This window comes from Acanthochromis polyacanthus, chromosome 4 (assembly GCF_021347895.1).
Source record: "Acanthochromis polyacanthus isolate Apoly-LR-REF ecotype Palm Island chromosome 4, KAUST_Apoly_ChrSc, whole genome shotgun sequence".
NCBI classification, from domain to species: domain Eukaryota; kingdom Metazoa; phylum Chordata; class Actinopteri; family Pomacentridae; genus Acanthochromis; species Acanthochromis polyacanthus.
The window spans coordinates 45,266,286-45,292,632 of NC_067116.1; the positions used below are offsets into that span (position 1 = coordinate 45,266,286).

The 26,347-nt window shown below is 40.9% G+C and overlaps 1 protein-coding gene and 1 long non-coding RNA gene across 2 annotated transcripts in view; one reads left to right on the plus strand and one right to left on the minus strand.

Moving 5' to 3' along the window:
- The first annotated feature begins 104 nt into the window (after positions 1 to 104).
- insrb (insulin receptor b) overlaps positions 105 to 26,347 on the plus strand; it is a 125,088-nt gene continuing 98,845 nt past the window's right edge. Inside the window, exons 1-2 of the mRNA XM_051947695.1 lie at positions 105 to 108; positions 435 to 455. Coding sequence (XP_051803655.1) covers positions 105 to 108; positions 435 to 455 — 25 coding nt within the window. The remainder of the gene's footprint in view (positions 109 to 434; positions 456 to 26,347) is intronic.
- LOC127533584 (uncharacterized) lies at positions 23,650 to 25,956 on the minus strand. Its single transcript, XR_007941344.1, has 2 exons — positions 25,473 to 25,956; positions 23,650 to 24,467 (listed from the first exon to the last, which is right to left on the minus strand). It is a non-coding gene; the product is annotated as an uncharacterized LOC127533584 (long non-coding RNA).

The window sequence follows — 26,347 nt, forward strand, 5'->3', positions numbered from 1 at the left end:
TTCTTTATTTTTTACATTATTTTTAATAAGCGGAGCACCAAAATCAAGCAGAATGAACGCGGACTGTCGCCTTCGCTTTTGGAAATGAAGATTTTTACGCGCACATGTGTCGCCAGAACCCCAAGATCACGTTATTTTAGTGGCCTTCGTGTTTCCAGGGCTCAGAATCATCACAAACTTGGCTGGGAAGATATCAGAAAATACTTTAACCTCCACCCCCCGGTTTACGGGGGGGCAAACCGTGAATCCATTTGGGCTTTATTGGACCTTTGAGTGTTTTTCCTACTTTTGAAATTCCCACTGACTCTGAATAAACATATTTTTTATTTTTATTTTGAGGGAGCTTCAAGAGGATCCTCTCCAGGCAAAATGAGGCTAAAGCTGCGAGCACAAATGGTGTTTTTTTATCATCTGCACCTGCATTCATTTGCCAGTGTGGACTAAAAACGGAGAAAGTGAGTATCCATCTTATTTTGTTTTGCATGTTTGTCATCCAGGTTTGCATTTTTCCTTTCCAGCTTGCTACTTAACACACTCCAGATATTACATATTATGCACTGCTTTTATTTTATGGCTTGTCACTTTGTGCTTTAATTTTTGCCTTCATATTGAAATAAAACAACATTAAGCATATAGAGGAAAGGCAACTGGTAAACATTGGACTATGTTGGATGGACTTTGGAATCCTGCAAAAGTAGGTAGACGTTGTTTTGTTGGTTAGATTTGTCATTTAATGGTTGCAATTTACTTCTTCTAAATGCCTGTAAGGCAGACTTTACGCCAGTATTTTACATAGTATTTGGCTTTACTTGAGAGTGAGCAGGTTCTCTTTAGTTTGGAGCATTACAGCCTTACAGTGGAAGAAAGCACCATCAAAATTTGAAGTAAACATTGGCTACAGGAATGTTTTTTTGCTTTTGCGCTTAAGTTTTTTCCACCTAAACATGCTACATTTTTGTATTTAACATATGTAAAAGAGGTACAGCTTTTAATATTTTAGTTAAAATACGTGTTAGGTGTCCATTTGTTTTTATTTTTGACCATTTCAGCCTTTAGAAAGTGGATTAAATCCCCTTAAAGTGTGGAGAGGAACACTATAAACACTCCCTGTGCTGGTTGCAGCAGCTAAATCTGGCAGGAATGTGGCTTTTTAATGTTGTTTTTTTTATCACATCAACATGATGTTTTGCTCCATTTTGGCGCATGCTCAGCACACACACTCTGGCACAGGTCTAATTACGCGGCGCGTAATTTCGGTTGTTGCGCACGTTCGGCTGCGCGCTAATAATTTGATATTCGTGCGTAAAGCTGGTGAGGAATCTCCCCGCCTTCCACAGTCTCTTAAAGGTACATTTTTCAGCGGCCTGTGTGGATGCGCCAGCCCCAGGGCCAGATTAGTCTCTGTAATGGACGAGGGTGGTCCGCTGCAGCGAGTCTAAAACTGGGAGCAGCAGGATCGGTCCTGTGGCGCGCAGCAAGGCCTCTCATGGCGACACACCGCCAACACACGGACACGCACACACACGTACAACTGCTGCAGCCCTGAATGTAAAACAAATTAGCCGCCGACGTAAGCAGTGTCTTCATAGGTGGAGGATTAGCCCCGCAGAGCTCTTTAGCTCTCCCAAACGGACCGAAGCGTGCGCGTCCTTGCGTCCTCTCCCGGAGGTTCTGCTGCTCTGCGCGCTGCTTTTTCTTTAATTTTCATCAATGAATTAGAGGTTTGATGGTGTGGATTCTAACCGTGTGAGAGGCTAGGTTGCTGCTCCCTGGTCTGAACTCACGTATTCGTCGTGAGATGAGTGCAGTGAGGCGGTTTTGTTGTTCTCTGGTTTGTTTGGATGCAGAGCAGGACGGAAGAAAGTTCAATCAGTGGGACATTTACTGTAGGATGTTTGTAAAGCAGGCTTAAAAAAAAACAAGTATCGGCAATACTTTTTTAGTTTTATTTAATGAAATCTGTGCGAAGTTTTACCTTCATATTTGTGACTATTCGGAGTTTAAATACATAAAATGCCAAGTTTGAATTGTAATTACCAAAATACCTTAACAACCAGCATAAAGGAATCCCGTGTCTGTTAGATGATCCAGGTAATAAAAATTTAGGTAAAAATTGATCCTTTCATTGTCTATAACTAGTTCTACCAACCACCTGTCACACATGCTGATATGAGCCTTAAGGTTTACCAGAATTACAGTTTTCTCCATCCTCATATCATCATACTTCCACCTCCATGCTTCACTGTCAGGACTAGCATTCACTGTGGTACTACTGACAGAAAAGACATAAAAATAACACAAGAGACACAAAATGAACATAAAAGGACACAAAACCAGCCTTAAAATGGACCCAAATGCAACTTTTTACAGTTGTCTCCATCCTCATATCATCAAACTTCCACCTCCATGCTTCACTGTCAGGACTATGCATTCACTGTGGTACTATTGATCAGAAAAGACACAAAAATAACACAAAGAGACACAAAACAAACAAAGGGACACAAAGCAGCCTTAAAATTGACCCAAATGCACTTTTAAGTTTCCTCTGGTGAATTATCAGAAACAGAAATATCCAATGATTGTTTTCTGGGACTCCTATGTCATTAAACTGCTGCAGTTTTACCGTTCAACCTAAGATACATCCCATAATACTGATGCTCACAGTCGAAACAATAATGCCGCACAAATGCAAGGCTTAGTCTTTAGATTGTGACTTCCTGGATTGGATGTACAACCGATCTGGCTGCAGTTCTTAACAGAACTGGAATGTGTTTTTCAGTCCTAATAACTTAATGCTTTTATCTGCTGTGTTTGAGAAGTGACAGAAGAAGCAACCTGAATCAAAAACCAACGTCTGTGTGCTTCAAAGACTTGTAGCTCTGAAAATATTCGTAGCAGAAGGTGAAAGTTAAACACACTGAAATTATTGCACATAGAAAACCAGTTGATTGTGAGGGGGCTCATGTAGGAGATGCTGATTGATTTTTCATGCAATAACCTCCAAGTAAACCTGTATTAACTTAAAATTTTATGTTGTATTATTGCGTGTTTTTATTACCTCACCCCGTCCAGTTGAGGCAGATGTCTGACCCACCAGAGCCTGGTTCAGATGGAAATCTAAAGGGAGTAATAAAACTGTAGGATCTTTAATATCGATCATAATTGGTCATTTTGTACGTAATGTGATTATTATTTTTTAAATAAGGCAAATTCACTCCATAAATAATAGAAATGACAATAATAGTATGTGAATTTGTAATATTTTGTTTGTTTTTTTGTCTGACTTTGTCGTTTGTCTCATGTTTTTAATCGTTTTCTTTCTCGTTTTGTTTTCCTTTTCATCTCACTTGTTTTTTTTGTTTTGTTTTGTCATTTTCTGCTTCACTTTCTGCGTTGTTTTATGTATCGTTTGTGTTGTTTGTAGTTTTTTTTTTGGTCTCGCTGTTTGTTTGTCTACTTTTTTTGTCGTTTTGTTTTCGCGTTTTGTCATGTTTGGTCTCGTTTGTGTCATTTGTGTCATTTTTTGGTCTAATTTTTGTCATTTGTCTATTTTTTGTCGCTTTGTAACTTTTTTGTCTCATTTTTTGTCTCTTTTTGTTTCGTGTCACTTGTCTCATTTTTGTAAAATTTGTCTTGTTTTGTGTGTTTTTTTTGTCTGCCTTTTGATCATAAAGTAAATCCTCTGTGGTTCAGTTCCAGGTGACTAAATGTTGTTTCTTTGTACACACTCTGTGATCTGGAAGTTGTAATGTGGAAATAATAAACTGAGGATGAATGTTGATGAATTATTTTTCTTACTAAATTTCAGGTTGTTCATGATGTTTTGTTAAAAGATAAATTCTTAAATGTGACCTTTTTCAGAATGCACAAACAAAAGCATAAATTGCAGTTATTTATCGGTTGTTCTGCTGTGAATTTTTGGCCACTTGGCATCAGATTGTGCTGAATGTGGAGCCTGATCTAAGATGAGTTGGACTCTTCTGGTTTAAAGGAGAAGCTGTTCTCGTTGCCTACTTAGATAAGTCCATGTAATGAGTGACTAGTGTGTGATTATCTCAGCTTAAATGAATGAGCGTCTCCATGTGGAACCAGTCATTTGTTCAAACAGAACGACCGGAGCTGCTCTAAAATCAATTAACGCACATTTTTCCTGTTTGTCGGTGGTTTGACCTTTGGCCCACATCCATCCCTGTGAGATCAGCGTTTTCAGGCGACGTGTTGCATAAGTCCGTTTCCTTAACCCGGTCCACAGCAGGCAGACGACATTCTAATGTGGCCAACAAGTCGCCTTTTTAAAGATGGCGTCTCTGATTCGGTAACGGTTCTGATTGACTGAGAAATGGAATAATGTGGCTGCTTCCACAGGTCATGTATGCAGACAGACGGAGGCCCAGTGAAGGGTCTATGAGCCGCCGCTTCCCCTCCTGCCTCCTTTCTCTCCTCGGTTCCTCTCAGGGACTCGGCCACATGTCATTGGCTGCTCCCGCTTCCCGAGGACTCTGGGAAGTGACCATATTTGGAACTTTTGAGATGTTTACACCAAAAGGCGGGCGGGGGGTTGGTGTTGTCGGCGGCGAGGGGTAACAACCAAAATACTTAGAATATTTCATTGTGACTCCACACGCTGCCTGACGTCTCCATCCCAGCCCTGGGAAACGGCAGCAGCAGCGTTCCTGTACGAGCTGATCATAAAGCTGCTTTTACGGAGCCGCTGATGGTCGATTTTTGATGTGACTGTTATCTGAAGGAACCGCTGAGCTGTCTGCAGGTTGAACTCGTGAAAAACAAGTTGTGCAACTGGAAGACTTGCCCCCTTCCTGCTCCTCTCAGGCCTGAAGCTCAGCTCTGTTGGTGGAGTGCAGACATTCGCTATGATGTTCGCTGCTTAAATCTGAGTCTCCAACTGCTGACAAAGTGACTGAAAACACCCCCAGCAGGAGCAGCTGCAGTCTGTTAGTATCAGTAGTTTCACTGTTTTTACACACATTAAAATCCTTCATTTAACTTCAACCCTCGTGTCGTCCTGCAGGTCAGAGGCGACCAATTTTAAATATGAAAATGTGGGGAAAAAAAAATATGTTCACCGTGAAACTTCTGATGTCCACATTTTCAACTTTTTTGGGAAATTTTTAAACATTTTTGGTGGAAAAAAAGGAAATGGTAAAAATGTTTCTTAAGAACATTCACAAAAAAAATCAAAGAATGTTTTTGTGAATGTTTTTAAGGAAAACATAAGACATATGACATATGACATATATATATACACAATTATATATTATTAGGAAGATTTTTCTCATTTTTCGAAAATATTTACAAGAGTTTCTTTTTGATAAAACGTTTAAGAGAATTTTTTGCGGAATTATTGTATTGAATTATTATGTTATTCCTGAAGGTTTTGCAAATTTTCAGAAATTTGTTGAAATTTTTTTTGCTGAATTTTTAAATTCTTTTCGGAAACATTTCAGTTTTTTGGCAAGAAAAGTTTTGTAAATATTTTCAAAAAAATTGTAAAAATCTTCCAAAAATCCTACAAATATCTAAATCGCTTGCATATATATCAGTAAAACTTTTAATATTTTTTAAGAACATTCACACAAAATATTCACTGGATTTTTGTTGATTTTTTTTTTTTTTTTTGTGAATGGTATTAAGGAATTATTGGAATTTTTTGCTGAATTTTTGTATTTTTTCAGACAGGGATACAATATTTTTTTGGTGCCCGTAAATGAAGACAACAGGAGGGTTAATATCTGTCTCTGGTCAGAGAGCTGCGTCTGTTTGTGTAAATCTCAGTCGTTCTTTAAACTCTGCTGGTGGAGAAACAGGTTTTCTGAGTCGCTGCAGGAGTCGAGTTTGTCTGCGGCCCGTTTGGATAGTCAGGCCCTCTTCACCAGCGTTTTCCAACAATGCCGTGCATGTTGAGGAATGTCTTTGAAGTGGCCCACCATGTAGGTGCCTGTGTGTGTGTCGGTGTGTGTGTCAGAGTGTGTGTCGGTGTGAACTCCAGCCGCCCTGCAGGATCTCCTCTCTCAGCTCCTCACTTCCGGCCGTCGCTTGTTTTCTGTATATCTGAGTCTCTGAGTGTGTTTTTCTGTCCGGAGGAGGCAGTCATGCATGAGAACAGTGTGTACTGGAGCGGCGAGCTGCCTGTTAGCGCTAGCCTCGGAGCCCCCGTGGCCCCCCGTGGCCCCCCGTGGCCCCCAGCAACCTGCCACACAACCGATTCATCAAAAAGGCAAATTGCATCATCAAGTGTCCGGATACGTGAAAACAGTGAGAGAGAAACGGCACAAACTGTTCACTTTCAGCACGCTTCAAAGGGCTTTTTTTTGTTGTTTTTGTGCTCGTTTGCTGGTTGGAGAAAAAAAATGTCTTTCAGGAATCATTTATCTTCACATGTGAGGAAAACGCTGCAAATTATCACAACATGGCATGTCCGCTACTTTCTGAAGCTGTTAAATGGCTGTTTGATGCGTAAAAACTCAGAACTAATGGTCTTTATTTCCCCGTTTTGTCCGCTAAACAGAGATATTCATTTTGTAATAATTTAAGACAACAAAAGTCAAGAAAAACCTCATGTCTTTTTAACCCTCGGATCCCTACAAATCAGACTTGAAATGTTTAATTTGAAGAAATGTCCAAGATCACGCATTGGGTCAGAGCCAGAAAACTGTAAAAAAAAAAAAACAAACTGACGGATTTTCAACTTTCCGACTGCCCTTGAACTCATTATGTGTGACTTAAATCGTGACATTTAATCAAAATCAGCATATGTCACATATTTATAAATTCGTCAAAAATAAAGCTTTTGCTTGAATCGGATTCTGTAAAAAACGCAAAGTTCTGCACTCCCTTCTGAAACAAATAAGTCATGAGTGACTCGTCAGCGATAAACAATCACATAACTAAAATTCAGGGACTTCTCGGCTGAACTGCAGGCAATGCTTGCTCAAAATTTATAAAAACACTATTTAGTAAAGAAATGTGTGTAGTTTTATAGGTACACCATGTTTTATTTTTCCAGTATTGAGAACACACGAGGACAATTATTGCACATGTTGGTTCCAGATTTTCAGTAAACTTCACAGAATTTTGAGTTCAAAATCCCCATCATACATCCATATCGTACTACTATGCTATGTATATGTGTGATTTAAACAATTGCCAAAAATAAAGTGTTTGCAGTAATCAGATTCTATTAAAGACAAAAAAATTTGTGCACCTCGGCTCAACTTTAGAGGCCATTAGTGCACGGACTGCGACCAACATTCATGTGATAAAAAAAATCAGGAACTTTTTTGGTGAGTTGGCTGAACTGCAGACAGTGTTTGCTCAGAACATATGGAAACAACAGCAGTAAAATATCTATAGTATGGAGAGTCACTGCTTCCACTGCTGGTAAATCTTGTGTGAAACTGGACAAATGTTACACGTTGATTTCAGATTTTCAGGAAGCTTCACTGAATTTGAGCTTGGAATGGCCAGAATTTCATCCATATCTGATTGTCATACTCATTTAAAAAATTTCTCCCAAAAAAAACATTTACAGTAAACACATTCTATTAAAACCTAAAAATTGTGTGTATCTTTGCCGAACTTAGGAGCCATTAGTGCATGAGCTGCTACCAGCATCGGCATGACAAAAAATGTAAGATTTTATTTAAATTGGAAAAATGTTGATTCCGAGTTTTTTCAGTTTTTGTGTCGTAAACAATGGAAAAAATTCAACTTTCGCTTGCTGTTTTCTAATGATACATGGCATAATAACTGTATTATACGACACTGAAGACCTTTTATTCATGGTCTCTGTGTCTAGCTGTGGCTGTGTTGGTTCCATAGAGGTGCAGGAGAAAAAAATGAGCCCTCGTTGAGGAAAACCATGACAGGAGCAGAGAGGGTTACCCTTCACTGGTGCTTTGCAGGGAGCTTTTAATTCAGTATCATGATGCTCCTGTTTTTGAGAGCGGCCTATTAATGGTGTGGTCTCGTTAGTCTGTTTGCTTTATTATTTCTGTAGTTTTGACGCTTTGCCCCGTTTAGAGCACGTCTTACTGTATGTCTAGCAGGCGGTTTCAGCCCCACCGCTGACTGCAAATTTGCCTTTTGTATGTTTGGGCTGCGAGTGTTGGCAGAAGGCGGCAGACAATGGCGGTCGTGAAGCGAGGCTGCAGCAGGAAGGCGATACGTCCCGCTGAAGGGAAATGAACTGCTGGGGAGCCTTTCCTAAGTGCTTCCTCTCCGGCTCTTATCTTTCCCACTATCCCTTTCAACTTCTCTTAACTTTCCAGCGAGCTTTTCTTTTTTTTCTCAGCCTGTTTGGACTGACTGTGGGTGAAAAACACAACCTGCTCTTTTTACGCTTTGATCAGCTGACTTTTAGTGCCATATTCATACTTTAACCCTCCTGTTGTCTTCAATGATGGGCACCAAAAAATGTTGTTTCCTTGTCTGAAAAAAATCCAAAAATTCAACAACAAAAATTCCAGTAATTCCTTAAGAACTTTAAAAACAATAAAATCAAACAAAATTCAAATTTGTTTGTGAATGTTCTTACAGAAAACATTAGAATTTTTTTAGAGCTGAACCTGAATATCCCGAATATCTGAATATTCGTTGGCTACGGCGGTATCCGGATTTTGGTATCCGAATATTCGCCACCCCAACCCCCCCCGGTCAGACATTACCAGGTGGAACAAATATGCGGTATTACTGTCTTCCCTTCGCCTTCGGCCCACTTCGGCTCATCCCGTCGTGTTCGGTTCATCTCTGCTCATCCATTCCTGTTTCTTACCACCACCTGAATGTCCGGGTTGCTGCAGACTCTGACGTCACGCTTCACTTCGTTGCATAAACACAAGACAAGATGCTGAAGACCTCCGCTGTTTGGGAATTCTTCAGTTTAGCTGAAGACAAAACGAAGGCAAAATTTGGACCCGGGAGACCAGACGAACGGATCCGAATATTCGGGCCGTCTCCACCACAAGCCCCGCCCCGGTCGTACGTTACGGAGCGGAACGAATATTCGGATATTCATCTTTAAGAGGGCCCAAATATCCGGAGGCCAGAAACCACTATTTGGGCCAGGCCTAGAGTTTTTACTGCTGTATATGTGTTGTGACGACCCTCCACCTGGACACCAGGTGTGTCAGTTCCAGTCGTCACCTGACTGATCCAGTGGCTCAGCTGCTCTTAATCTGTCCACTTCCATTCAGACGGCTCTCTGACAGGAGCTGCTGCCGGTGGAGCTCCAGCAGCATGATTCTGGGGTTTTAATGCCCATTTGGTTGTTTTTGCGTGGCAATAAACCGTTTTTAGTCACCACACCGTTGCTGTCTCTTGGTTTTGTTTTAACAGTATATTAAACATTACAGGTAGTTTTTTTTCATGTGTTAGTATCATTTATTAAACATTAAAAAGCCAAAACATACACACTATTTCAAAATTAGGGCCATAAAATGTATTTTAATTGTGGAAAGTCACTGTATTTTCATAATATTGTTGTTTTTCAGTAGATTTTGGCTCCTCGGCTGCTGGATTATTACTTTTTAAATTTTTTTTGTATAGTGCAGTTCTGGTTTTCTTGCCATACTTGTAGAAGATGGAGGAGAGATGCTCTTTTATCGATTAAAACATTTCAGTCTCTCTGATTATTAAACATTACGGGTAACTTCATTGTTTTTACACGTTTTAATATCCTTCGTTGTTCACTGTAAAGCCAAAAAGACTCATAATCTCATGTGAAATGATGCTTCTAAGGTGTGTTTTCTGATGCAGACCGCTGTGTTTTTCCTCTTCCAGTCCAGTCTGAGGTTGTGTGTCGCTTTGGTCTTTGTTTTGAGCCGACTCTGTTCCTAGATAGAGGACTGTTTATGTAAACCTCCGCTCAGCGCACAGAAATGTTCTGGAGCTGGGAGGGAAGATGGGATCGCTCAGACCGTTACGCCATGCCGCAACAATCTCATTTGATATTCCTTGTAGCCGTTTGGGTCTGGCCTGTTTTAACTGTCGGTGACTTCATGCCGTAGAATCCAAGCTGATCCTGAACTCACTGAGCTTATGTCCGTTTACTACTACTTTTTTTATTTTGTGCCTTTTTTTTTACCTTTAGGAATGTGTCTTTTTTAGCAAAGATGCTGCTTTAAAGTGATAAAGTTGAAAACCGACTCCCTACAGAGTCTGTGTTTTATAGACAACTAATAAAAACAGTGGAAATGTCCACTCTGTGCAAAAAATAGCTCTTAAAAATAAAGAAAATACTTTAAAAATGATGTTTAAATGTAAATGGTGTAATGTAAGAAAATGGTGGAAATAACAACAAATATCTGTGAAATAATACAGTTTTGTTTTTAAAGCCAGCATTCAAATTAACTTTTTTTCTATAACTTTGCTGGTTATTCTCTGTAATTTTACAAAATCTATAAAAGCAAAAGTTCCCAAAAATATTTTAATCCCTATTTTAAACCTTTTTTCATTCAAATAGCAGCACGTATCTTTAAAATATACAGTATAGATAAATAATACAGATAATAACATTATATTACAATATATAATAATAATAAATAGAAATCAAATAGAAATTAAAATGATATTGGTAATTTAATGAATGTGTGAAGCAGCAGTGAACTGAAGGTGTTCCCAGACTTCAGCGTGGACGTTCAGCGGGTTTGAAAAGCATCCTGTAATGTGAGGGTGTTGGTTGGATCTGATCCCGGGGCTTTTTCAGACCTACCCTCATGACTACCTCTGCTCCCTGACCTCGCCCCTGGAACTCTGTGCTTTTAGTGCGTCCTAAAAGGAAACGTGAACAAACAGAATAATGTGACGAGGCTGCTAAAGAGACAAAGAACAGCTCTGCAGCGTTAAATGGATCAGAAAACATACTAAACCTGTGCACGTACACCACTCTGCAACCCCCCCGACTAATCCAGACCATTCTTTATACACACTAAAGTAATAAAATAGACATTTATATGGTGAAGTTTGAGTCATATTTAGTCAAAACAACACAAGTTTAACATTGCAACCCATAAACACGATATTTTAAATGCTAATCTGAACAAAAGCACAATAATTAAAATTTTAAATTATAACACAAAAAACGTCAAAGTCAGGGAGTCGAGCTCGACTTTTGAAAGTTTTTAAGCCTTTTTAAAGTCTGAAAAGTTCTTCTATGTCAGGGTAAACTGCATTGCAAAGCCTCCGTTGCTCTGTGTTTGATCTCAGGAGCGTCTGGTTGGTCGACCTCAGTGTGAAGATGTAAGAATTCTGCAAAATAAGGTGCATTAACCTCAAACTGAACTCTAAACTCTTAAATTCACTCCCAAAATATGCGGAAATGTGTCACAAAAGCTTGATTATATATTTATTTCATCGTAAAAACACAATTTGACCACTGATCACAGTGAAAATTGGGTTTGTCGTGCATTTCAACCAAAAATAGATCTAAATTCTCTTAGTTTTATAATTTTATAAATAGATATAAATTATTATTACTATTTTTCTAAATATTCTAAACAACTTTTATTATCAATATTATATATATATATATATATATATATATATATATATAAAAGAAAAGAACTTTTGCAACTTAGACTTTGTTGTCTTTCAGTGTAGAACACGTGCAGACAGAATGAAATTTCACTGCAATTTGCTCAGCGTTGATTTGGAAAATACAAAGTAAGCCTTGAATATAAAAGTATATGTTAAAAATATATGTAAAAATATACAGCAGCAAAAAATATAATAAAATACAGTCTAGTAGATGTGACCTGTGGAGTTAACAGCAGCGTAAAAAGAAGTTTGTGTGTAATAAGAATGAATGTAGCTGAAGAGGTAAGAGCTGAAGAGCAGCATGTTGAATTATTAGCACCAAGAGTTAAAGATTTAGAGGATTCAGGTGTTCCTGGAGTCTAACACGTGATATTTGACAGACACAGACACACAGGGAGGTAAAAATGAGTTGTTAAACTAGGAAATGTGTGCCGTAAACGTCATAAATCCTCATCCTCCAGAGGTAAGAGGGTTCACTGTCATCCACTCATTTGTTTTTCTTTCACACTGCAGATGCGCACACGCACACGCACACACACACACACACACACACACACACACACACACACACACACACACACACACACACACACACACACACACACACACACACACACACACACCTGCTGATCCTGTTCTCTGCTGTGGGAAAGCCTCCTCTTTCAGACCTCTTAAAGGTGTGAACACCGTCCACTTGGCGCCTCTCTCTCCCCTGCTTTTCTGCTTTCCTGTATTTTCTGCTCTCTCAGTAAGCCTCTCTGCTCCAGCCGGCCGTAAGCGATGCTTAACGTGTCCACCTGCACGTCCACCACGCCGCTCACATGGCTAGCTACATCCTGTTAGCTGCATTTCTGTCTGCTGGTTGGTGGAGGGCTGGAGGGTTTTCTCTGTTTTTGTCCTGATGAACCAACCTGAGATGGGTTGCTATGGCGACAGCAGACAGGAGGCTAAAACCCCCCACCTCCTCATCACCTCCACACTTAAATATCCTCAATACTTTTATGGATTTTAGCAGAAAAATACATTAAAAAAAGAGCATGATGACAAACTTTCTATATTTTCTGCCGTTTTTATCAGGTGCAGCATTCCCACTATCAGTATCATCGTCTGTTTACTTTCACTTCACTTTCTGTTTGTCTGTTTCTTGTTATTTAGTTTATTTACAGCTTATATTTCGTACTGACGTTATTTGTTTTTTATACTCTGTTCCTTGGCATCCACATTTTGTACTTTGTGTTCTTTTTCTTTTTGGATTTTTATTTAATTCCTAACCTCTCTATAATCGTATATATTTTACTAACCTCTGAGTTGAAGTCTGAATTATTAGCGAACGGCTTCTTAAACACCTCTAGGAGCTGAGTTTGACGTCTTGCAGCTTTCGTCTGTATTTGTTCCTCATTTCTGCAGTTAACCGAGAAGCTTTAGAGTTCTCAAACATCAGATTTTAATGATGATGGAGGATCTTTAAGCTCTAGTTGGTCTGTGTTCAGCAGAACTATGAACTAACAACACGTGGTTCTTTGCTAAAGATGCTGGGTGGGAAACGCAGATTTTCAAATGGAGCTGATGGAAAACCGAAAGTCTCATACTGAAAGCTTTTGGTGCAAACACCTTCTGTTGTTAGCTAATCACATTGTGTCCTGATGGTTTCCCAGTGTTAAACATCAGTCTTAACTCCTGAATCTTCTCCTAGACGGACTCCGGTAGCAAAACTGATTTATTGATTCATAACATTCCCTTATGCAACCAACACAAACTGTGATTTACTCATCAGTTTTGCTTGATCGGTCACTGGCGCCCACAGACGTCCTGCAGAAACACCACCGACGTGCTCCAGAGCGGATGAAAACATAAGATTAAATCAACTATCGGTCCCTTACCGGGGAAGTTTAATGTTCCAGCAGGTGAAAGAATGACAAAATAAAGGTAGAATAAAGACAATGTACCAGCCATGTTGTTTTTATGTTTGGATATGCACCTTGTTTCTTCTTTCTTTGTTCGCTTCATTTTTGCTCCACTCCACTCACTGTAGTTGTGAAATCTGAGTGAAAACCTCCCGTGTTCCACAAAAACCACTGAATCTAATCTTTTTATTACAGAATACATGCTTGTATTATTTTTATCCCCCGCCTCCACGAAGTAGAAAAGGGGGATATAGGTTTGGCCTCCGTCCGTCCGTCCGTGATGAAGGGGACAGCTTTTCTCGGAAACTATTACAGCTAGGATTACGAAATTTAGTGTGTAGCTTCACACCATGGACACCTTGATCAAGTTCGAAAATGAGACCTGTGCTATAATATTTAACAGAGTTATGGCCCTTGATCACTATTTTGGATATAGACTCATAGACATCACATGTGGCGGGGGATATTGATGACCATGTCGTCTTGTTTTTATTAGGTTTTTTTTTATAATTAGCTGTTATTATCTGGTGTGTTTTTGCAGTTTTGTGGAGTGAAGACGGTTTTATCTGCTGACCGGTGGCCTTTATTTCATCCCTGGCGGTCACACATGTAATAATGAAGCCGCTAATGCGTTTCCACGGCACATGAGCTGAAGGGGAGTTTTTCTACTTTGTCAGATCCGGACAACATTTTAATCAGCTGAGCCTTCTCAGATTTGTACCAGATCAATCGGCCAGCTTCCGTGGAGAGAACAGATGATTCCATGACTGAGCGTTAAATGTAAAATGAGTCATGATTGTAGACTGACGGCGGGTTTAACGGGCTTTGGCAGCGTTGTGTGTTTCCAGTTTTGAAAGTCATTTGAAGAGACAACCTGTGCGGCTGTAAAAACATTTCAAGAGATGGAGAAACTTTTGCTGAAGTGCATGGAAAATTACAATTCAGGATTTGATTTGCAGACTGAAACAAAAACAAAAGCAATATTCTGCAAAAATGAACAGTCTAAGTGGCGGAATTATTCTTTAGCACAGACCTACGGTCAGCTCGTGGGTCCTGAATTTAAGATTATTGCGATAACAGCGTAGTTTCAGATGATGTGACAATAAAAGGAAACTAAATGAAAACTTTAAACAAACATGATATTTAACCCTCTCCCAGCACATTTGAAAGGCATGCCATGCTTTAAAAATCTCCAAATTTACAGCATTTCTCTTAAAAATAAATGCGCTGAGTGGATGTTTTCAAGTCCAAAAGTCTTTTATGCATTTTGTAGTAAACACACACTCAGAGAGTGCAGTCCTATGTGTCCATTTCATATAGATGAACCCACAAACTAAATGACCTGCTCTGAGTACAGGCGTGTGTTCTGCATGTGTATGTTATGTACGGATTCAGGATCACGTGACCTAAATATGTAGCAGGAACTGATGGGACTCAGAAACACCCCCACAGTTTAATCAGTTGTTCCTTGGATCATTTCTGATGGATAAGTCCTGATAAGTCCTCAGAGGTGGATTTGTAGTAGGATCACAATCAGCTGATGTTCACTGGTTGTCATGGTTACAGTGACGCCGTGCTGCTATCTGGCAATGATACAGAAATCTTTAACTAATCCATGCATCCAGACTATAAGCTGCATCACTGCCAGAATCTGATCACTTGGTCCTTGAGTCATTTCTGAACTTCTCTGGAAATTTCATCCAAATCCGTTGGTCTGTTTTTGAGTAAAGTTACAGACAGACAGACAATTGTTATATAACTCAGATTCTAAACAGATTATTTTAAAAATAATTCTGCAAACTTTGTGCATTCAAGTAAAGATTTGTAACTCTGCTGCAAAAACAGTTTCTTGACTAAAATCCTGGGAGTTTTTCGACTGAACTGCAGGCAGTGTTTGCACAGAACTGATAGGAGACGAGTATGGAAACAAGTTAAAAGTAGTAATACGTAGCGTCACTATTTATTTTTCCAGTACTGATAAGGTGTGCACTCGGAAAAATGTTGGACCTGTTGATTCCTGTTGTTTTCAGTTTTTGTAAAATAATCAAAAAAATTCAACTTTCACTTCTAGTTCTGTAGCGATATTTGGCATTATAACGGCGTTGTGCTGCTCTAAAGTCATTTCTGAGTTCTTGGTTGTTCTGTTTCCATAGAAGTACACAGTTTGATGAATAAATGTCTGCTCATCCTCAGGCGTAAACGTTAGCACATTAGGAAGCGACGCGGTGTTGACGCACGCTTGTCTGCGTCACATCTTGTTTGCTGCTACAACTTTTGGGTTTTTTTCCCTTTAAAAAAGGCCAGAAATCAGCGGAGTAAGAGGAGATTCCCAGCGTGGCGGAGCTGATCATGTAGCTCCCCTTTGGTCGGAGCCTGAATCCAGCTTCCTAATTCCATTAGAGTTATATATTGAATTATGCCTCGCCGTTAAATGACAGCGTAATGAATGGAAGTCATTTTACAATACCGCCCCTGCCACAGACCTCCACTCCAGGGACCCGTCTGTCAGAGCAGCGAACAGCCAGTGATTTGTTCGCTCCAGCGTCACGTCAGTATTCCATCAGAGCGATACCTAGCACGCTTCTGGATATCCTGCACGGAAAAACCAACAGACATCGAAGATCTTTGAGGGTTTTTGTGGAAAAACAAACAGCGCGAGGGTCTGTTTGTCCAGAATCGATCCAGCAGGTCCCAGCGGTGGCCTACAACGGTATCAGTGTGTTTCTGCAGATTCACCTTTAGGTTCAGATGGAAGCTGTGGCTGCAGGCCTGAGCGATGGAAAAGGTAGAGGGAGGGAGAGGAGATAGGGAAAGAAGGAAGCAGGATGTGTGTCTGCATGTTTGTGAGGGTTTTTTTTTCCTGCAGCAGCCAGCTAGAGCCGGTGGTCTAACAGACAAACGCTCCATTAAACTGACCAGGCCCCTCTGCTGCTTCTGCTCCTTTTCCATCTCAACCCTCCAGACGTCAGATCCCTCTGTCTCGTCGTTTCTCTTAAATTCTGCCTTATAGCCTCATGCATACATAAAAAAACAGGCACATTCGTACATACTCTACCATTAAAAGTGTGGGGTCACGCAGACAATTCCATGTTTTCCATGAAAACTCAGCAACGCGTCGCTTCCTAATGTGCTAACGTTTACGCCCGAGGATGAGCAGACATTTATTCATCAAACTGTGTACCTCTATGGAAACAGAACAACCAAGAACTCAGAAATGACTTTAGAGCAGCACAACGCCGTTATAACGCCAAATATCGCTACAGAACTAGAAGCGAAAGTCGAATTTTTTTGATTATTCTTTAGACAAGAATTGAAAAAACAAACAGGAATCAACAGGTTTAACATTTTTCTGAGGGCACACCTTATCAGTACTGGAAAAAATAAATGGTGGCTCCACATAATACAGATATTTTCCGACTTTAAATGCTTTCATTTTATCTGTTCTGTGCAAACACAGCCTGCAGTTGAGCCGAAAGTTCCCAGACTTTTTTCTCAACTTACTGTTATTTGCTGCAGGGTTATGAATGGCTTCTTGAATGCACAGAGGACTGAGGATTTTTTTCTTTTTAAAAGAATCTAGTTATTGCAAGTGTTGTATTTTTTGCAAATTTTTAAATGACAGATATTGCATAGCTGTACAATGATTGTTGCACAATCTCTGGTGTTGTTCATAAAGGTTTTTGTACTGTGCACTTATGTATTTTTACAAACCCATCACTGGAAGGAAAGAGCGCTCTGAGACCTGGTGGCTGAGTGAAACGTTAGTCTGTCTGCAGATTTTATATGCAAAAAGAAGGATCCATCTGTCTTATCTGGTTTTAAATCTACCACTAATCAAAAATAAATATGCAGTCGTAGCGCTGATGCTACGCTGGGCTCTTTAGGGTTAAAAATCAGCTACAATAGTCATTTACCACATTAACAATGTCTAGACTCGCCTTATCATTCAGTTAATGTTATCTTCATTGAAACAAACAGCTTTTCGTTCAAAAATAAGGACATTTCTAAGTGACCTCAAACTTTTGAATGGTAGAGTATCTATATATATCTAAACACACACAAAAACAATCTGAGTTTAATTTCAAGGCAGTTAAAATCTAATTATTTCTTCCTCTGCCGGTGTTTTTATTTGCTTGCATCGAGTGTTGGCAGCCGTGCAGTCAGATCGATAGGATTTGTCATGCTTGGGATGGGCTCACTCATCCATCCACCGCATGGGGAATGCCTCTGCTCAAAAAAAAACTCAAACTGTTACCGCTGGGCGTTAAAAACTATGAGTGAAGGTGTTAGCATGTGGCGCTACGACGACCCGTGTGTCCAGGAAGCAGGTTGGGATTGGAAACGCTGGAGTAGAAAGGAGGGGATGGAGGTGGGATCTGGCAGGAAGGCAGGCGTAGCTCGCTCCAGCCTCATGTGCCGCTCTGGTTTGTGGGTCGGAGCGTTGGTGGGGCCGGGCCCTGCAGCTGCTGCCCTGTGGCTGCAAGTCCAGCAGGGCGACCGAGGCCGGGCTGCCGAGGCTCACCACACCAAGCGCCCGGATCGCTAACGTGGGAAGATGAAAAGAGGCATCAGATGGTTTTTGTATTACTCAGTGTGTGTGTGCCGGCGTGTACGTGTCTGTCTGTCTGTCTCCCTGTCTGTCTGTCTGTCTCCCTGTCTGTCTGTCTGTCCATCTGTCTGTCTGTCTGTCCATCTGTCTGTCTCTCCCTGTCTGTCTGTCTGTCTGTGTGTCTGCCTGTCTGTCTGTCTGTCTGTCTGTCTCCCTCCCTGTCCATCTGTCTCTCTCTGTCTGTCCATCTGTCTGTCTCTCCCTGTCCATCTGTCTGTCTCTCTCCCTGTCTGTCTGTCTCCCTGTCTGTCCATCTGTCTGTCTCTCTCCTGTCTGTCTGTCTGTCTCCCTGTCTCTCCATCTGTCTCTCCCTGTCTGTCTGTCTGTCTGTCTGTCTCTCCCTGTCTGTCTGTCTGTCTCCCTGTCTCTCCATCTGTCTCTCCCTGTCTGTCTGCCTGTCTCTCTCCCTGTCTGTCTGTCTGTCTCCCTGTCTCTCCATCTGTCTCTCCCTGTCTGTCTGTCTGTCTGTCTCTCCCTGTCTGTCTGTCTGTCCTCCCTGTCTCTCCATCTGTCTCTCCCTGTCCATCTGTCTCTCCCTGTCTGTCTGTCTGTCTGTCTGTCTCTCCCTGTCTGTCTGTCTGTCTCCCTGTCTCTCCATCTGTCTCTCCTGTCTGTCTGCCTGTCTCTCCCTGTCTGTCTGTCTGTCTCCTGTCTCTCCATCTGTCTCCCTGTCTGTCTGTCTGCCTGTCTCTCTCCCCTGTCTGTCTGTCTGTCTCCCTGTCTGTCTGTCTGTCTGTGTGTCTGCCTGTCTGTCTGTCTGTCTCCCTCCCTGTCCATCTGTCTCTCTCTGTCTGTCCATCTGTCTGTCTCTCCCTGTCCATCTGTCTGTCTCTCTCCCTGTCTGTCTGTCTCCCTGTCTGTCCATCTGTCTGTCTCTCTCCCTGTCTGTCTGTCTGTCTCCCTGTCTCTCCATCTGTCTCTCCCTGTCTGTCTGTCTGTCTGTCTCTCCCTGTCTGTCTGTCTGTCTCCCTGTCTCTCCATCTGTCTCTCCCTGTCTGTCTGCCTGTCTCTCTCCCTGTCTGTCTGTCTGTCTCCCTGTCTCTCCATCTGTCTGTCTCCCTGTCTGTCCATCTGTCTGTCTCTCCCTGTCCATCTGCCTGTCTCTCTCCCTGTCTGTCTGTCTGTCTCCCTGTCTCTCCATCTGTCTGTCTCTCCCTGTCTATCTGTCTGTCTCTCCCTGTCTGTCTGTCTCTCCCTGTCTGTCTGTCTCTCCCTGTCTGTCTGTCTGTCTCTCCCTGTCTGTCTGTCTCCCGTCCAGGCTGCAGTTGATTACCTGCTCCTGTTTCTGCTCTAAAATGCTCGGACTATGTCAGGAATGCCGCCTCCCTCCACCCCGTCCTCCTCCTCCACCAGCATGCCTTTTTTTAAAAAAAAATTTGTTTGGAGCACCACCTGGTTTAGCTGTTTTGCAAGGCGTGGCCAGAATTTTTCAAATTTTCTTTTTTGGCTCGCGCATTACCAGCTGTCCCAATTATTTTTCCAGACGGGAGACACGTCGGTCATAATCGGTTGTGGAAGTTAGCGGAAAGATCTGTGTTTTTTTTGTGTGTGTGTCTAACTATAACAGTAGGAGCAGCTTAGTCAGATGCAGGTTTTTAAAACTTTTCAAAACTTTAAGTTAAACTACATCATGCTGCAGAAGCAAACAGAGAAGGAGCTGCTTGATGTTTTTGGACGAGGTTTTAACCCAGCTGTGGTTTGCTTGTTAGCACTTAATGCTATGAGATGACACATGTTGATGAACTGGTGCTATATAAGCTAGAAAAGCACTCAGAGTTCAGTCCTCCTCCAAGGCCGTCCATTCCCCCGTATGTCAGAAATGCAGCATTTGTTTATTTATTAGTTATTGATGATCAGAAATCACAGCATCATAGAATGTTTCCATTAAATATAGATGAACCCACAAACTAAATGCCTTCGAGAGTACAGGCGTGTGTTCTGCATGTGTACGTTATGTACAGATACCGGATCACGTGACCTAAATATGTAGCAGGAGGCAGGAATTGATGGAAGTCAGAAACACCCCCACAATTTAATCAGTTGTTCCTTGGATCATTTCTGATGGATAAGTGGACCTTCCCTGAAAATTTCATCCAAATCCGTTGGTCTGTTTTTGAATAATGTTGCTGACTGACAGACAGACAGACAGGCAGGCAGACAGACAGACAGACAGACAGACAGACACCGATCATCACATGACTCCGCTGTGTTTCTTGGTGGAGTAACTGATATGAGATGTCACATGTTGTGAATCTGTGCTATACAAGTAAAACTGAATTGAATTTCACTGAATTCTTACCGGCTACGCTAACTAATGCTAACAGCTAGTTGCTAATCTGCAGATAGCAGACAAAGAAGCCGAAAACTACAAATTTCAACAAATTAAAAACTGACAAAAATGCTAAAATCTTATATTTTACTTGTTCAACTTTGAATTTCTGCTGAAAGTTTTTCTTATAGGTCCAAATTCAGTTTTATTCCTGTTCTTTACTCGTTTCAAAACTGTATAGCATCATTAATGCCACTGAAAGAATAATGTAGAATTAAATTATATTTTTATTACTTTAATGATTCTTTAAGGAATTTGTCTTTTTTGCGGGCAGCGTAAAGTAACTACTGCTGTGATTTTGTTGTTAATTAAACTGAATCTTGAATGTTGAATAAGAAACTTACATGTAGGGAGCTTGATAAGATTAAGGTAATTCAGTCACACAGCTGCAGTTTTTTTTTCAGCTTTCCTTCCTGACTGTGTTCTGTTTTATGTATTTAAACTCCTCATATTGGTTTAAGCTTCGAGTTTGTTCTCTTTGTGAGACATGCATTGCTTTAAAAAGGTCTTACTGATTCCAGATAATAAAAAATTGTCCTTATGTTGAATTCGCTGTAAATGCAGGTCAGCAGCCCTGGAGGTGGCAGATGAAATGCTCTCATGTTTTCTGCTCCTTTAACGTCCCTGTTCTGTGTTTCTGAGAGTGAAGGCACCGCTGAAGGTGTCACATGCCGCAGAAATGTAAGAAACTCTGCTGATATTCAGTGGATATGTGGCGTTGGGGATGGGCTCCTGTCATTCTGAGACGGTGGAGTCACATTGGCTGTGCTGTTTCCTCCTCTACACCTGCCTTCAGTCCAAGGTCGAGTCCACGTAGTTGGAGCAGAATATAGTGAGTCATTGTTTTCAAAAACAAGCCGCGGTGACACAGCACTTCCTCCTCCAGCCTCACCTCGCTTGTTTTTCTTCAGCGCCTTTCAGACTTTGACTCTTTTTCGTTAATCTGACGGTGATTAAACACGTCGGCTTCACGTCTTAATGACAAACCTGCTCGTGTTTTTGCAACAACAGTCTCACCAGGTTGGGCCGAGTAACATTTACATCATAAATCTGAACTGGACGCACAAATGATTGTGATTTAGGGAGGGCTTTGACAATCTGCCACCGCCTGGCCCGGTGCCACGGCTGTAACGGGACCCGGCGGTGGGTATAAATAGTTCGGTCCGGCTCCCTTCGCCTCCGGTGCTCCTCAATGGAGGAACAGGTGCTCCGGCCCACACTGCCTCCCTCCATCCACCGACCGTCCCCCCACAGCCTCCCCCTTTATCTGATGTCCTCCAGCGTGGAGGAGCAGGACAGTCACGATGCACGTGTTAGGAGATTTCCTCCGATATTCTGGAGGTTTTTTTTTCCCCTTCCCTCTGCCTGTCTCGCTGCTCGTCTTTGTTTTTAAAGGTGCATGTCGGTACACGTTCATGCCTCTCGTGCAGTTTCTCCGCATCGTTTTTCACCGTGGAAGCCACAGCTTTGGAAGCTGCTGGCGTCTCTTCTCAGGACTTTCCACAGTTAAACTAACAAACAAATGCATTTTTCCACCCGCGGTCCACTTGGCACCGCCGCGTAGTTCTCCCTCCTCGGGTTTGTTCTGCAACCGAGCCGTTGACAAATCTATAATCGGCAGATCACCTCATCGTAAGCCGACGGGGGGAGAGGAAACTTCTCACCGTCCAGAGTTAGCCGCCACCTGGTTTCATGCTAGACAGGTCTGGTTTCACGCTAAGCTAACGCTAACCATAGAGGCCACCGCCGTGCACTTCCTCGCTGCCAGCCGGCTGCCGTTAGTCGATGCAGATTAAATTCTCTGCAGGGAGCACAACTCTAAAAATAAGAGAAGAATCTGTGTGAAACTGTAGCTCCAGTAGAACGGAGGCTGCAGCTGTGGGCGCTAACGGACCAGAAGATACGACCGTTTCTGACGGTTTGACCCGAGGAAGTCCACAGAGTCGGAATAAAGAATTCCTCTGTTATTAAACTGAACGATTTTCAGTTATTTTACAGGTTTTCCTTATTATTTTCTATAATGTTCTCATACATTTTAGAACATTCTTAGTACAATCCTTGAAAAAGGGTTTTAATTTACATATTAAACATAAAAAAACTCAGTAAACAATGTCCACATTAGAAATCTGTTTTATTCTAAATGATAATCTATTCTTTTACAGTCAGACTGTAAAATTACACTCTTTTATTACTGTCTTTATTTGATATTTGCTTTTTTAAACTGTTATTTTACAGGTTTTCCTTATTTTTTTCTAAATTGTAGAAAATGTTGATTAAAACCGGTGAAAAAAGGTATTAAATGTAAATAAAAAAGCGTCAAAATTGTAAATAATATCCACATTAAAATTCTATTTTATTGTAAGTGGAGTTCTGTTTGTTTACAATATTTTACTATAAACTTACGCACTTTTTTACTGTCTTTATTAGATTATTTTAGATTTTTACTGTTATTTTACAGATTTTCCCCTCTTCTGCTAAATTGCAAAAAAATAACTCGTAAAATCATAGAAACCAGTTTATAGATGAAAAATGAACAAAATGTCAGTAAATAGTAATTTGTTCTTTTTCTACTGTAACATTACCTTATTTTTACATCAGCAAAAAATATAATAATTTTATAGATAAAACAATGATTTTTGCTTTTATTTTACAGATTTAATAAACTTGCAGATTTTTAACACAGTTGTTTAAAATAGATAAATCAATTTAACAACATTTAACTATTAAATTGCAAACTTTTTGGTGTATTTAAATTAGCAAAAAATATATTCGACGGATATTTGCTGATATTTGAAAGAGGAATCCAGTATATTGGGATTGAAAAATGTGAAATAATTCTTTTTCTGTTATTTTACAGATTTTCTCAGTTTTATTAAATTGCAGCGAATAACCAGAAAACTTCCAGAAAAAAATCAAATTACACATTAAATCTAAAAATGATTGTAAGTGCTGTAACCATATAAACACTAAAACTTTGCTGCACATGAAATACTTTTCGATTCAATAACCAAATTTTGCTGATAATAGTTTTGAATGCAGGACTTTTGAAAACAAAACGACTTATTTTTCAGAACATGATGCTTTTCTGTCGATCAAACTACCCAACAGCGTATAAATGAGCTAAACTTTGATGTTAATTGCACCAGAAAAATGTGATTAAAGTGAAATATTGCACTCGTAATCCAGATATTTCTCTTCAATGTGCAACATATTTCATTTTCATCTCATAAAATGCAAAAAGCACAAGACTGCAGTTGAGTAAAACTGTGAAATTTTACTGCAAATTATTTACTTTTCTTTTAACAAACCTTTGAATGCAGGACTTTTAGTTCACATCTTGTCACATCTTCCACCACTTTGCAGCTTTCATTCACTCTGGTTTACTAAATAACCGCTTTACAACCTGGTAGAAAATGAAAACTAACAGAATTCCCCTTTTTTTCCTCGACCAGTCGTGAAAGCAGCCACTCAGTCTGTCTAATAAAGTCTGTGATTTATTTACACGTGGGGTTTTATTTAGCGTTTTATTCAGTTCGTGTCGCAGCTTGAATGTGTGAAAAGAGCTGCAGACTGCTGGAGCATGCTGGCAAACGTCTAGACTGTATCTGTCCCCGTACGTTTGTTGTGAGGAAAACTGTCCTCTCTGATTAATTTGCTAATCTCCCCGTTGAAGCTGTTCCCTCCGCCGTTCCCATTGGTCCGTCGCCCTCCCTCCTCTGCCGCCTCCCGCTCTCCTCATTCCTGCTGCCAAATTAAGTGTCAAACAGACGGGGAAGGCGGGTGGACGGCCCACATTTCTCCTATAGAGTGCTACAGTACGGTACAGTACGTTCCAGCCCTGCGCTCTGCCCCCACCCGGGCTCGTTAGCGCCTGATTGGGCTGTTATTGTAATTAAGCGCTCCCTGTACATTCAGTGAGAGCAGCGAGCTGTCTGCTTATGGGTGGTCTCTCAGAATGAGGGTGGGCCATGCAGGGATCACGGTCATTGTCCTCCAAACCGCCCACCTACATCACGTCTGCCAGCTCTTTTCCTCGTCTGTTTGTCTTTTGTGTTGCACCTGAAGCACCGACCTGAAAAGAAATCAACAACATGACGTCATTTATCAGAGCCAGAAAGTGTAAATGTGTTCATGTGTGACTGTCAGGAAGCGTCACTGAATCCAAGATTAAACTGGACTGTTTGCTTTAACTAGATTCTGTAAAAAAACAAAAATATCTGCAATCATCAACGCAATCAAGAGGCTTTTATTGACTCAGCTGGGACTCGCAGTCACACAGGGAAAATTCAGGGAGTTTTCAGCTGAACTGCAGGCAGTGTATGGAAACAAATTAAAATTTAACTATGTAAATAGTAAAATATCTATAGTTTGTAGTCATGATTTTTTCTAGCTTTAGTAACACTTGTGGGGGAATTAGAAAGAATCTGTTTTTTCACATTATTTCATAATATTGTGTCATACTGCACAGAAAATATTTTTAGGTTGTCTCTATTTCCAACTACAGCTGTTTATGACTTCATATTTCTATAAAAATGAGCTTAGAGTGAGCAGAAATTAAAGGAAAGAAGAAAACACAAAGTACCACACGCAGGATGAGATCGGTTTATGCAAATCAAAATTAAATTTACTAAAAGAGTTTCACGCTATCGTGTTCTTGGATCTTGAAACCCTTTAAAAAATCTTTTTAGTTTAGAATAAATAAGTTATAACTTTGACACAGAAGACATTTCTATTTCTCTCTACTTCTAGTCTCAGTTGTTCTGTTTTTATAACAGTGCTGAACTTTATTGCAGTGAAAAATGAGTAAAAACAAGCAAAATGAGTCTGCATGTAAATTACGTACATTTTGACTATTGATCATTTGCAGGAAATTATTTTCTTTTAGCACTTTCCCATCTGACGTTAAACATTCAGTTATAGAATGAGATAATAATAATGTAATGTGCAAAATATACAATAAAGAAACTGAAATATGCAGAAATGTAGATAACTGACAACATATCTGTATATAACTGTATGGAGCACGTTCAGGTTAAGAATGAGGTTCCTGTTTGGTTCATCTGAAACCTTTTTTCACCTGTTTTCTGTCTCTGTGCAGCAGGTGTTTCCCTCTTTACCTTCCCTGTGTTAATCTCAGTTTGGGTGTTTGTACGTGTCGTAGGCGAGCTTATCTCTGAGTTTGTGGCCGATCGGCGGTGAGCTCGGCCTCGTCTTTGCCCCCCAGCGAGGCCGAGTGTTGGTGTTCTTGTCCTGTAACCGCGGTCCATAGCGGCCCTCCATTCATGCATGTGATCACCAACCGTCCTGTAGCTCCCTTACGTCACTCTGCGTTCCTGTCGGCTCTCAGGTTACACTTTCACCCTCCTCCCATCGCTCTCTGCCCCCTGTCACCCCTTCTTCTTCTTCTCCTTCTCCTCCTCCTCCTTCTTGTTCTCCTCTCTTATGGCTTCTCCTCCTGTGTCCCCCTCAGCTACCAAACCTGGGAGGAGATGGCTCATTATTTTAAAGACACAGTGCCTCTAACAGCCCACCCCAGACTACTCACTCACCCCCGCCTCCCCCTCGCCTCTTCCCCATCTGCCCCCTGATGACCCACCCTCCACCCCCCGGTTCCTGTCTGTCGAAAACAAGACTCCCAGCAGCACCGTTTCTCTCAGAAATAAAGGTGCAAACCGGAACCAAACGCGGTTCTCCGTAGATAAACCTTTTAGCAAAACATCCCCACAAATAACAAGAAGTCAGACCTTTTATCAGCACCAGATCCAGAACGTCTGGGTTTGTTTTGGGTCAGTTTCAGGCTTTTGTTGTTGTGCACTTCATGCAGTTAAAGGTGCTAACTGGAACCACCCAAGCCGTTCTCTACAAAGAACCTCTGACCAAGTCATTAAAATAAGCAATAATGAAATGTAATACAAGTTTATTCTTACAGTGTTTATAGAGCGTATAAAACAA